Genomic DNA, 13693 nt, shown 5'->3' on the forward strand with positions numbered 1-13693 from the left:
AATAGGAGAGTTATGTCACGGCTTATAATCACTTCAAATATCAAAACTCAGAACCATTTAACAACATTCTACAAGAGCAAACATTCTTAAACATTCTTCAACTTTTTCTTTTCTTTTTTTTTTTTACAACATCTTGGAATGTCAACATTGTTCAACTCTTTTTTTTTTTTTTTTTTTGTGGTTGTTAAGTTTACTGATCCCTGTAACGTACCGGCGGACGTGTGATCCTCACAGGATATCGTCGTACAGTCCCTGTTGTCTCTGAATGTTCTGTGTGTGTCATTTCTGTGGACTGTGGTGTCTTGAGTGTTTTGGGTGTTTTTGGTGGTGCATGTGGTGTGTGGCACTGTATCAGTATCCTCCTTCTGTTGAGGTGTATTTGGGTCAGGTGTGGTTGTCTGAGGAAGTGACAGCGGACAACTCACAGGAAAACTCCCTGCAGTCTCTGGTGGGTCTGACTCGGGCCGAGTCAGCATCTGGTCCACATGACGCTTCCAGACCCCTTGTGTTCCCACATGTACCTTGTAGGACACTGGTCCGGTCTTCTTGATCACCACAGCTTGCGTCCACTTATCCTCCCCCCTCCTATAATCACGCACGAGCACTGGCTCACCAAGTTAAAACTGTCTCTGTTTAGAGTGTAGCTGGCGTCGTTGCTGTTGAGCCTCTTGTGACTGGTGCACTGTTCCAGCCATACTTGGTTTCAGGAAATCCAGTCGAGAACGCAGCTTGCGTCCGATGAACAGCATTGCAGGGCTTTCCTTGGTTGTTGCATGGGGGGTGTTACGGTAGGTCAGGAGGAACGTATCCAGACGCTGCTGCACTGGTGTAGTTCCTCTGGAAGATTTCAGAGCGTGCTTGAAGGTTTGCACAAATCGCTCTGCCAAGCCATTGGAGGCAGGGTGGTATGGTGCTGAGCGAACGTGTTTGACTCCATTGGCTTTCAGAAACGTGCTGAATTCTTCAGAGCAGAACTGAGGGCCGTTGTCGCTTACAAGACTGTGTGGAATGCCATAGCGACTAAAAAGTCCCCTAAGCACTTGGATGGTTTTGCTGGATGTGGTGCTATCCATGATGTGCACCTCGGGCCATTTGGAGTGTGCGTCCACTATGACCAGGTACATGTGCCCTTCAAATGGACCTGCAAAGTCCACATGTATCCGTTCCCAAGGACTGGATGGCCACATCCACGGGTGTAAGGGTGCTAGGCCAGGGTCTTTCTGCACTCGTTGACATGAGTGGCATGATTTTGCTTGGTGCTCGATCTGGGAGTCGATGCTGGGCCACCAAACGTAGCTACGAGCTAAGCTCTTCATCCTTACTACACCTGGGTGTGCTGAGTGTAGCTCTGTCAGCACCCGGGGGCGCAGTTGGGTGGCACAATCACTCTCAACCCCCACATAAGGCATCCGTGCTGCACAGTGAGATCATGGCGGCGCTGGAGATAGGGAGACAGCTCACCTGCGTCCTTTGCAGCTGGAAAACGACCAGTTGTGACCATTTCCATGACACGGGACAGGGTGGAATCCGACATGGTGTGACGCTTGATCTCGGCGTTGCTGACTGGCAATGTGTCCAACTGTGACGTGTAGAACACCTCCACTGCACCTTGTTTCTCACTGGGGGCATGAGGGAGCGGTAACCTTGACAGTCCATCAGCGTTGGCATGTAGGGCCCCCTTGCGGTACTCAATGGTGTAATTGTGAGCGGAAAGCATGAGCGCCCAGCGTTGCATGCGAGCTGCAGCCATGGATGGTGTGCTTTTCACTGGACTGAAGATGGTTGTAAGCGGGCGATGGTCAGTGAGTAGCGTGAATGTATTGCCATACAGGTACTGGTGGAACTTGCGTACTCCAAAGACTATCGCTAACGCCTCCCTCTCAATCTGAGCGTAGTTTTGTTCTGCTTTGCTGAGAGTTCTGGATGCATAGGCGATGGGTTTTTCATCGCCATCCAGCATGACATGCGAGAAAACAGCTCCGACCCCATAGGGTGAAGCATCGCAAGTGAGACGGAGAGGCAACTCAGGGTTGTAGTGTGTGAGCACCTCTTGTGATACCAGGAGTGCTTTGGCTTTCTGGAACGCTGATGCACAGGCTGACGTCCACTGCCATTTCTTTTCTTTGTTCAGCAGTTCATTCAACGGCTTTAGCACAGTGGCCAGATCAGGGATAAAGCGTCCATAATAGTTAAGCATTCCTAGGAAAGATCGAAGTTTACTTACATCGCCTGGTGCTGGTGCTTCCACGATGGCACGTACCTTCTCCGGTGACTTGTGGAGCCCAGCAGCATCGATGATGTGGCCCAGGTATTCCACGGATTCCTGGAAGAAGAGACATTTCTCTTGCTTGAGGTGCAGGCCGTATTCCTCTAGCCTGCTGAGTACTGCATCCAGAGTTTTCAGGTGTGTCTGCTTGTCAGGACCACTGACCAGTATGTCGTCCAGGTAGCAGTGAGTGTGTGGCAGTCCGAGGAGCACCTGGTCCATTGCCTTCTGGAACAAGGCGGGCGATGACGCTACACCAAACGGCAAGCGGTTGAAGCAGAACAGTCCTTTCTGTGTTGAGATGGTCAGCAACTTCTTGGAGCTCTCTTCTACTTCCATCTGTAGATATGCATTAGATAGATCCAGTTTACTGAAGCGTTGACCTCCAGCGAGAGAAGCGAACAAGTCCTCAATACGTGGAATTGGGTACTTGTCGATGCAGAGGGCTGGGTTGATGGTGACTTTGAAGTCCCCGCAGAGTCTCACGGCGCCGTCCTTCTTGTTCACGGGCACCACTGGCGTAGCCCAGTCACTATGCGCCACAGGTGAGATGACGCCAAGCTCAGTGAGGCGTGTCAGCTCAGCTTCCACTCGCGGTCGAAGAGCATATGGCACATTGCGTGGTGGGGCAGAATTTGGGTACACTGTTTGGTCTTAGAGTGAGCCTGGCTTTCACTCCTCTCATGGTGCCTAACTTATCGAGAAAACAGCGGAGTGTCTCTTTAACACTGTCTCTAAGCTGTCTGTCTGTCTGTACTCAATTGCATGTACAGTCTTTAAGTCTCTCCAATTTAGTTGAATGGCTCTCAGCCACTCCCTGCCAAATAATGGTGGAGCATCCGCCTTCACCACATACAGTGGCAAGACAGCGTGTTGCTTGTTCAATGCCACTTGCACTTTAACAACTCCTTCTGGTGCCAAAGGCTCTCCTGTGTATGTCTTTAGTATGATATCAGTGGGTTGCAGAGGAAACTTATGCAGCTTTCGTTTGTACAGTTCCCAAGGAATCAATGACACTGCAGCCCCTGTATCCAATTCCATCTCCATTTTCTTTCCGTTAACTGTTGGCACTACTGATATGCGTGAATATTTCCCTTTCTGAGACACTGCATACAGTCCCAAGTCACTGTCACTATCCGATTTCGTTCCTTCACTTTCACTTTCATTCGCCTCGACGTGATGGATCGTTTTCTTTCTATCTTTCACGCTGCGTTTGTGTGCATGGCTTTTCTGTTCAGGCTTAATATCTTTGTGTTTATGTTCTCTTTCATGACTGCTTTTTGATTTACTCCTGCACATTCGTTTCGTGTGGCCCTTCCTCCCGCACTGGTGACATTCGCGGTCTTTGTACCAGCAGTCATCATCACTATGATTTCCCTTCCCACAGCGGCGGCATTTTTCACCTTGCGAAAACACTGCGTTTACTTTCAGGGAATTACTTAACTGCTGTACGTCGCGTGCTGCTGTCTCTGCTGACACTGCATGTTCAACAGCTTTCTTGAACGTGAGGTTTTCCTCAGTCAGAAGGCGTTTCTGCACAGCTTCGCATTTCAATCCGCAAACAAATCTGTCCCTCAGAGCGTCTTCTAGGTAAGCCCCGAACTCACAGAGTTCCGATAGCTTCTTGAGCACTGCTACATACTGTGCTACCGTTTCTCCTTCCCCCTGATTTCGCTTGTGGAACCTGAACCTCTCGGCTATAACGAGCGGTTTCGGTGTGAAGTGATCTTTAAGCACAGTCACAGCCTGTTTGTAAGTCATTGTGCCAGGTGCCACGGGAGCTACTAAGCTACGAAGCAGTCCATACGTTTTAGGTCCCATCACACTGAACAGTACTGAAACCTTCTTAGCCTCATGAATGTCATTAGCCACCACGTAATGCTCAAAACATTCAATACACGTTGCCCATTGCTCACCAGACTCATCGAAAATGTCCATATGTCCATATATTCCAGCCATCATACTTCTTTCTGGGATTACGTGCACCGTAGATGAACTCGAAGCACTCGATGTCCTCGTATCCGCAGATGTAACACTAGCTGCACTCGGGTCCTCCGATGATGGTTGGCTCATAGTTGATCAGCACATTAGCTATCCAAAAACGCGGGTGTTCATTTCGGTCCAAAAACTTGCACAAAGCTGACTTAACTTTCACAGCCAGTCGATGAAAAGTATTCCGAAATACACGACTCGTCGCCAATTTATGTTATGTTGCTCCCTTATAGTGTCACTAAGTAAACATTATTACTCGACACACAGAGCATGGAGGACAACTTCTTGCTGGTTCACTCGTTTTATTTATTATCCTACTGTTGCTATGGTTACATTCAGAACCCCTGTATGCCCTAGTGGCGGTCTGCCCCTCTGGTGGTAAGTATTGGTAGGACATCTCTAGGTTCATACATCACACTAGTGCTCTCCAGGCTTTAAATGTGCTGCTGCCTTGCGTAGGTGTTTTTTTGGAACCTCGTAAGGTGTTCATAATGAACACAGTACCAGATGATCTTTTTGAACCTACCTATCCCAGTATATCTCTTTCTGTTTTTCTGCTAAAGGTAGTGCCGGTAAAACGGCTGCATGACCTCAGACACCTGTCCCCTCTGTTTGTTTCTGTTGTTTGCATTTCTCTTGGATGGTGTTCTGTTAACTGTAATTTCCCCATTGTGGGACTAATAAAGGTATTCGTAAGAAGTTTAAGTTACTGTATGTGTTTCAACAATTTTCAGCACCTCAGGATCAAAAAGCTTTTTTATAAATAAGTTACCATTGATGTATTAGTGAGTGTTTATTTTGGCATTATAGACTTTATTAGAGTCTACCATGTGTTGCTGATGTATAAATAAGTGAAACTTTGGATTTTAAATGTAATATATTGTTTTACAGAGAATCATGTTCTGCAGTATTTCTACACTGGATCTTCAGAGTTTGTGGTAGTCGGGATGATCAATGATGTTCAGATCATTCACTATGACAGCAGCAGCAGGAGAGCAGAGCCCACACAGGACTGGATGATCAGAGTCACAGAGGATGATCCACAGTACTGGGACACAGAAGCTCAAAGGATCAATAATAATATTGAAACTGCAAAGCAGTTTCTACCATCTGATCCGTCAGAACTGGAACTTTTTAAAGGACCGTATTCGTTAGCTCGCATGTTTTGCTTCATTTGTGATCATGTATAATGTGAAGTTGTATTATGTGCCGGCCTGTCTCAGACACAGTAATAAACAGAGATGAAGTGACATTTGACCTCCACTGTCTCATCATGGACCTCACATGATGGTTGGCTGATTCTGCCTCTTTCTCTCTCAGGTGTCCACGTTATCCAGCTGTTTTATGGCTGTGAGTGGAACGATGAGCATGAATACACAAGAGGATATTTTAAGTATGGCTATGATGGAGAAGATTTCATATGGTTTAATCCAAACACACAAACATGGATCCCTCTAAAACAACAGGCTGTCATTACCAAACTGAAGTGGGATCGTGATGATGATTTAAATATGCAGACAAAAAAATATTTAACTGAGGACTGTGTTGGCTGGCTGAAGAAATACGTGAACTACGGTCAACACAGTTTGAACAGAACAGGTATAATAATTTGATTTTGTTTCCTCAGATTCTGGAAGGAATGTTTTATTCATTTTAGGACGCTCATTTTGGAGCTAAAAAACTGTCAAAGAAAATGATTTTGTCTGTTTGAAAAAATAATTTTGTAAAACTGTTCTTGTGATATAAAAATTAAACAAGCAACGGGTGGGGGGGGGGGTCTGATTATTGGCATCTTTGATCATTTTTGTTGTACATTATGGAGAAAGAAAGTGATTATTGTTTTATTTCTAATACAGTTTTAAAATTAAACTATTTGCATAACTTAATTTTGGTTATTATAGTTCATCTTTATGTTACTGCTGCTGCAGATTTATCAGCAATAATAATAAAAATAAAATAATAAATAAGATGAGCAGTAACATTTTGCTCTCTCTGCAGTTCTTCCCTCAGTGTCTCTCCTCCAGAGGTCTTCCTCCTCTCCCATCACCTGCCACGCTACAGGTTTCTATCCCAACAGAGCCGAGCTGGTCTGGAAGAAAGATGGAGAGGAGCTTCATGAAGGTGTGCACAAAGGAGAGATCTTCCCCAACAATGACGGGACCTTCCAGATGAGTGCTGATCTGGACCTTTCAGCAGTTGGATCTGAGCACTGGGACAGGTACAGCTGTGTGTTTCAGCTCTCAGGTGTGAACGAGGACATCACCACCAAACTGGAAGAACCAGAGATCATAACCTGTTATGGTGAGACTGAGATCAGAGGAGACAAACACACTCTTAGTTTATTGTAACAGTCTGCAGCTCATGAGTTTTTATGTGTTGGATGATAACTGCTGTTTCCTTAGTGTCAGTTTCTGTCCCTGTTTTTCAAAGTATAATTCTAACACTAACTTATTTTCACACCAATAACATCTGTCCCAAAGTTTCCACCACAATTTTTCCACAGTGACATCACGTTCACTTTGTTCCTCTTCTTCCGTGCTTCTCTCCACACCTCCTGTCCGTCTGTCTACAATGGGGTCTAGAGCCTTCTGTTAGACAGCCGCTCATCTTTGAACTCACACCCACCATCCTTGAAGGGCATCAATAGTCTCCCTCTTTAAATCCCCTGTACAAACTCACCTGTTTAAACAAGCATTTGGAATCTAATTATGATGGTTACCAAGGATTTCATTTATTGCTGCTGCTTATTTTGTACTTGTTTTATTTGTTTTACTTTGTTTTATTGTTCTTATTGTTTTATGTTTATTCTGTAAGGTGACCTTGAGTGTCTTGAAAGGCGCCCACAAATAAAATGCATTATCAGTATTTTTTTTTTAAGACAGAATTATATAGTAAACAGCTGATCACATGTTCTGTGTCATTTGTAATGTGCTGTGGCAGGCAGGCAAAGTGTGGACCCCAGTGCACTCTTTACAGGCATCAGCTTGATTTCAGCTTTATTACCAGAACTCAGAGCAAAATAATAAACATACACGGGCTTAAACTAAGGGCAGCACGGTGGTTAGCACTGCTGCCTCACAGTTAGAATACCATCTGGAAGGCCTGGGTTTTATTCCACCTTGGCCAAGGCCTCTCCCTCTCTCTCTCTGCGTGGGTTTCCACCCACAGTCCAAAGACATGCGGTTACTGGGGTTAGGTTAACTGGGCACTCTAAATTGTGACAGGCTGGCGACCTGTACAGGGTGTACCCTGCCTCTCACCCTATGTCAGCTGGATAGGCTCCAACCCCCCCATCCATGACCCTGAACAGGATAAGCAGGAGTGAATGGATGGGCTTAAACTAAGACATGAAGCATAAACATGAACCTGGACATAAGGGTGCACAGCAGGGGTAGCCAACAACGACAACATGACAAAAGTAAAATGCAGACAGTAAATACACATGGGTAATGAGACAAGTGGGAACAGCTGGGGAGGGCAGGTGCACAGGACACCAGTGAGACAAGACAACACACAGGGAGCAGGTAGGCACGGAGACAGGAACAGGATTTGGCACAGAAAACAAGCATGCAGGAAACAAAACATAAAAACATGACTAACAATGTCTAATTAATGTCAGACGTTTCATTGTTGGGATCAACACAGAAATTAATGATTCAAACATTTAGTGACTATAAACAGACTCAGTTGTACAGGATTGTTTTCTCTTTAGGGGTGGCTGTAGCTTAGGGGTGGCTGTAGCTCAGTAGGTAGAGCAGGTCACCTACTGATCGGAAGGTCAGTGGTTCAATTCCTGGCTACTGCAGGCTGCGTGCCAATGTATCCTTGGGCAAGATACTTAACCCCAAGTTGCTCTCCGACCGTTCTGTCGGAGTATGAATATGAGTGAATGTTAAATAATTAAAGCACTTAGCTTAATTAATTAATCATGGAAGTGCTTGTATGAATGGGTGTGCATGGGTAAATGTAAAACGTGTTGTGTAAGCGCTTTGAGTGCTCATATCTGAGTAGAAAAGCGCTATATAAGAACTAGTCCATTTACCATCTTTATTTTCTGTTTTTCTAAACTTTTTGTTTGTTGTTTGATCTACAGGTTTTTAACCCTCGGTGATTGATCCAGTGGTTGTTCCTGTGATTGTTGCTGTGGTCGTTCTCGCTGCTGTCGCTGTGATTGGATCCATTATTTACAAAAAAGAGAACAGGTGAGAGACCAAAACATGATTTATAAGTTTGTTCATTTTAACCTGGATTTGGCTGCACACTGCAAACAAATAATAATGATGTAACTATAATGATCATTAATTACAGTCATTATTTAGAGTTCCAACAGACAATAAATAATAATACACACAGGATTAAATAAGTAAGAATGTGGAAACAAATGAAACAGCCAAGAAATGTTGAGGCTGAAACTTTATTTTATTTATACACCAAATCCCAACAACAGCCTCGAGCTGTGTTGGTGACGGTGGGGTCGAGTCAGAAAAGGGCGTCCAGTGTAAAAACTGCCAAATCAAACATGCAGAGCTGACCTCTGTGGTGACCTCTGTGCTGACCTCCTGTCATTAAGGCAGTGGTTCTCAAATCCAGGCCTCGTGGCCCAGTGTCCTGCAGGTTTTAGATGTGTCTTTGCTTTACACACCTGAGTCAAATATAGAAGTCATTAGCAGGACTCTGGAGAACCTGACTGCATACCGAGGAGGTATTCAGCCATTTGATTCAGGTGTGTTGGATCAGGGACATCATCTAAAACCTGCAGGACCTGGGCCACGAGGCCTGGATTTGAGAACCACTGCATTAAGGGAACAGCCAGAAGTAGCTGTAGTTTGGTGTTCCTGCTGTATTCCTAACTTGAACCTTGACCACCAACTCAGTTATTGAAGCCCAAACTTTATTTATTTTTAATAACTATCAACTGCTGAGGAAACACAGCCATGGCACACCTTTACCTGCATTAGAGGGGCGGGTCTTGGACACAGTTGGTTCAGGTGTTTTGCTCGTAGACTTCCTCTGATCTCTCTCCTCAGCAGTCGGCTTCACTTTTACAACAACTTTCCTCAAATTAGTTTCCTTATGAAGAAAAATGGATTTTATCAGTCAGCTGTTAGAAAAACTGCTCATTCATCTGATTTTAATTTAAGAACAAACGCACAATTAGCAAAATGAACCAGTACAAATGTTTTCCTTATCTGACTATAATTAATGATGAACAGCACGTCTATGAACATATTAGAGGGTAAACATTGTTGTTTTTGATGTTTTGATGATTTTTCTTTTATCCAGATTACAAAAAGAAACCATGAAATTGTTTTTATGACAAACATAATGTGTAAAAATGTAGAACTTGAACTAATAAATTATATTTTTTCTTTTTATTTCAGGCAAACTGCCCCCAGCTCGTAAGTTAGACTTGTCTTCCTCTCATCTCTGCAGAGCTGTGCAAAAGTCTCTGCTTCCTTCCTGATTTTAGTTTGTTGCATATTTGTCACAAACAGATTTTAAATAATAGACAAAAATAACCTGAGTAAATACAAAACCTGCCTGCCCTGTGTGCAAAAGTAACTGCCCCCTAACCCTAATAGCTGGTTGTGCCCTCGGCAGCAGAACTGTGATCCAGTGTTTGTGATAACTGGCAAGTGAGTCTTTGTCATCACTGTGAGGAACTTGTGAAATGAGTCTTTGTGTTCTTGTTGGTCAGCAGTGGTTTTTCTCCTCCCATGGAGGCCATCTTTGCCAGTCTCTTTCTGATTGTTCAATCATGAACTCTGACCTTAACTGAGCCAGGTGAGGCCTGCAGCTCTTTAGATGTTGTTCCTGGGTTCTTCTGTGACCTCCTGGATGAGTCCTTGAGGCTCTTAGAGGAATTTTGGTAGCTGGGAAAGTTCCCCACTGTTCCAGGTTCTCTCCATGGGTGGATAACGGTTCTCATTGAGATCATGTGATCAGGGTCTGCTGGATATACATCCTTCGAGACTGAAACAAAAGGAGACAGAGCATTTGCCTCTGTGGACCCCCCATCTGTGGAATTCTCTCCTTGTCTCCCTGAGAGCGGTGGATTCAGTGGCGTCTCTTTAAAGGACGGTTAAAAACTCATCTTTTTATTATTGCATTTGCTTAAAGTTTTTTCTTTGTACTGTTTTTTACTGTTGTGAAGCACTTTGTGCAGCTGCCTTGAGATGTGCTATATAAATAAAGTTTTACTACTTACTCACCGTGGTTCTCTGGAGTCCCAAAGCCTCAGAAATGTAACCCTCTCAGACTGATAGATGTCAGTGAGTGCTGTAGATGGTGGATGATGTGCTGCTGTCTGAGATCTTTGAGGCTGCTTCACTTTGTCTGTCAGCTTCTTATTTAAGGCATTTACTGATTCAGCAGGTCTGACAGTAATCAGGCCTGAATGTGGCAGTGAGGCTGAACTTTTACAAAAAATGTGGTTAATCAGTTACTTCATGATTTAACGAGGGGGGGTAATTAGTTTTCACACAGGGGAGGAAGGTTTGGATAGATTTTGTTCCTTAATTAATGAAATCATCATTTAAAACCTGCATTTTACTCTGGTGTTCTTTGTCTTATATTGAACTTTGTTTGATGATCTGAAACATGCAAAAAAGAAAAGGACAAATACATTTCCATGGCACTCTGCATTAAATCTTGTTTTTCTGTATTTGAATCTAAACCGTCTTTTTCAGGCCTGTTTCAGCTGTTAGTGAGAGCTCAGAGCAGGATGTGCTCTAACTGTGTGTTGTGACCTGCAGCTGTGGAGATCCATGAAGTCCAGAAACTTACGAGTCCTGCAGCCTGAATGACCAACAGCTTCAGAATTTTATCATGTTTTAATGTAAAACTTCTGTAACCAGAATGAAGTGCTTCACCAGTTGAACCAGTATTAAGCAATGTCAGCTTCCTGCAGATACTTGAAACCAGGATACTTGGTGTTGATGAGGTTGTTAGTGGAGCTAACAACAGTGGAGCTGTTCAGTGGAGCTGAACAGTCCAAATTTATTTTTTTTCTCTCCAGGTTTATGGATAAATGTTGCACTGAAACAAGAAGCACAAATGGATGGAGAATTCCCTTTGTTATGTGTGGATTGAAGAGGAAATGATGTATTTTATGTCTGTATTTTTTATATATAATAAACTGACTATTTGTACATCATTATTGGTGGGATGATAAACTCTATGACCCCTGACCTGTCGTCCTGGCTCCCCCTTGCCGTAGCATTTTAGTCTAGTCATGTTAGAACACTGACCTGTATCTGTACTGGATGTATCCTCTGGCCGGGATTTGAACCCCCAACCTTCTGTTTCAAAGACAGTAATGTTACCACTACACCATCCAGCTGCTCTCTAAACTCTTATCTGTAGAGCTTCAAGGTCCTGATGTCAGAGCAGCCAGCTTTGTTGGTGGTGATCAGATTGTAACAAGATAACAGAGACTTTATTTTCTCCAATATTTTAATAATTAACAAAAAACTTTACAAAATTGAACAAGTCAAAGGAGCAAAAAGAAACAGTTTAAAGCAACAGTGTGTTTGTTTAACAGAGATCTGAGGCTGGTCTGCAGCTTCAGTCTGAATATTTCACAAAAATAAAGACTCGACTTTAAGCCTAAAACAATCAGACCAACTCTGAACTCTGACCTTCAGCGGCACAAAAACACAACACGTGGTTGATGACCTGATGTGGAACGAATAAAGACGGGACATCTGCACAGCTGTGCTTCAGCTCTCTGCTGTGCTCACATCTCATACTGCTGGGAGGTTCTTGTACCACAGAAGCCTGCTGACTGAAATCAGCCACAATTGAAGCAGACTGCTGATAAGAGGCGACTTACTGAGTATGCATGATGAAAACTCTTATGATTTATTTACATTCATGTTGTGGACAGCTGCTGAATCTGGGTCCAGCTTGATTCTCTCTCAGCTCCGTTTTGAGTGTTTTAAACACTCGTTTATCTTTCATGGAATGAATTCTCCTCATATTTTTTACACTATTTATAGATTTTTAATTAATCTTGATGCACATCTTTAAAAAGTCCTTCAAAAAGTGCATTTAAATAAATAAAAATCATTGCGAGTCGTCCTGATTGAGTGTGAATGACGGGTCATCCGGTGCCCGCGGGGCCATACCTGCACCGTCCTGCAGCTCTCGGACAGCGAGGATTCGCATCATCACAGCTTCCATGGTGGTGTCATTGAGGGGGGTGGGCAGGAACCACAGAGGGCTGCTGGGAACGCAGCTCCGATCGGGCTGCAGGTAGAACAGATCGCTGCGCTGCCTCACCAACCCCGGACTGAAACATGGGGACAAGAATGAATGGATGGATGAATGAATGAATGGGTACAGGGGGATTTTTGGTGAATATACAAATAACAGCCACTTATAACTATAAACTAAGCTCTGTCCTAATGTGCTGAAAGGTGTCAGAAACACTAATGAGAGCAGAAAACTGAGGCACTGAAGAAAGTTAATAAAAGAGAACAGAAACCGACATCAGAACAAACTATTTTAGATTCTCTGACTTCAAAATCCCAACATAGAAGAATAAAAACAGCTGACAGAGGAAAACGGCTCAACTAAAAAAGCAGAAATCCCCAAACAGAAACACCCACCACTTGGAAAGGTAGAACTCGTAGAGTCTGACTGGACATCGGAGAGGGTTCTCCAGGTTCTCCACCATCTCTAGGAAATCCTCTTCAGACTCATTTTTCTTGCGTTTCTTTGCCAGGACGCCGTACGTGTCTGAAGAACACACAAGAGTCACAAACACAACTTAAATAAAGTAAAAATGGAATAAAGGACCGTGTTGGTACCGGACTCTTCCTGGTTTGCAGGACTGGGCGGGTGGAAGCGCAGGAAGGTGGTCTTGCTGTTGTTCTTGCTGGTTCTGCTGCAGAGTGTGACGTGTGCAAAGGACAGCTGGCGGTGCTGCTCCACCGTGGTGAAGCCAAAGCACTTGCAGAAGAAGAAGAGCAGCGTGTTGAGGAGGACGACGGGGGAGTACGCCCCAGCTGTTTACAGTCCCACAGAAAGTCCTCCTCCACACAGGAGGGGGTCCAACCTGCAGAACACAGCAGCGAGCTGAAGGACCTGCTCAGAGACTCACAGACAGATGTTTAGGAGAACTTACCGCCAGCTGTGGCTGCAGGTTTGAACTGTTTGAGGATCTTAGTGAACTCTGAGGAAAACCTGTGATAGATCAGATCACTGAAGATGTTCTCCAGCCGGCCGTTCTGAAACAGATGCTACAAAAACAAATATGACTCATTAAATACTGAACACAGGATGTGACGATGATCCACAGGCAGGTGACAGATTAAAAGAAAAACTGCTGGACCAGCAGAACAGCATGGATGCACCTCTCTCAGAGAAGAGACGCCCTCATGTGGTGTTTTGATGCTGGTGCAGACACACTCATTCATAAACACACACTCA

The 13693-nt window shown here is 44.2% G+C and overlaps 2 protein-coding genes and 1 pseudogene across 2 annotated transcripts in view; 1 reads left to right on the forward strand and 2 right to left on the reverse strand.

Moving 5' to 3' along the window:
* Positions 1 to 346: 346 nt before the first annotated feature.
* LOC115787928 (uncharacterized protein K02A2.6-like) lies at positions 347 to 2679 on the reverse strand (annotated as a pseudogene).
* A 23-nt stretch (positions 2680 to 2702) lies between these two features.
* Positions 2703 to 11304, forward strand: LOC115788219 (major histocompatibility complex class I-related gene protein-like). Its single transcript, XM_030741165.1, has 7 exons — positions 2703 to 2811; positions 5150 to 5303; positions 5550 to 5857; positions 6257 to 6559; positions 8352 to 8460; positions 9640 to 9657; positions 11014 to 11304. The coding sequence occupies exons 1-5, from the start codon at positions 2703 to 2705 to the stop codon at positions 8357 to 8359; spliced, it is 882 nt and encodes a 293-aa protein (XP_030597025.1). The 3' UTR covers positions 8360 to 8460; positions 9640 to 9657; positions 11014 to 11304.
* Positions 9303 to 13693, reverse strand: part of LOC115787927 (uncharacterized) — a 34874-nt gene continuing 30483 nt past the window's right edge. The window contains 6 exon segments of the mRNA XM_030740728.1: positions 9303 to 9328; positions 12388 to 12551; positions 12871 to 13000; positions 13072 to 13269; positions 13272 to 13319; positions 13389 to 13503. Of these exon segments, the coding sequence (XP_030596588.1) occupies positions 9321 to 9328; positions 12388 to 12551; positions 12871 to 13000; positions 13072 to 13269; positions 13272 to 13319; positions 13389 to 13503 (663 nt within the window). The 3' untranslated portion in view covers positions 9303 to 9320.

Source organism: Archocentrus centrarchus, chromosome 11, assembly GCF_007364275.1.
Source record: "Archocentrus centrarchus isolate MPI-CPG fArcCen1 chromosome 11, fArcCen1, whole genome shotgun sequence".
NCBI lineage: Eukaryota > Metazoa > Chordata > Actinopteri > Cichliformes > Cichlidae > Archocentrus > Archocentrus centrarchus.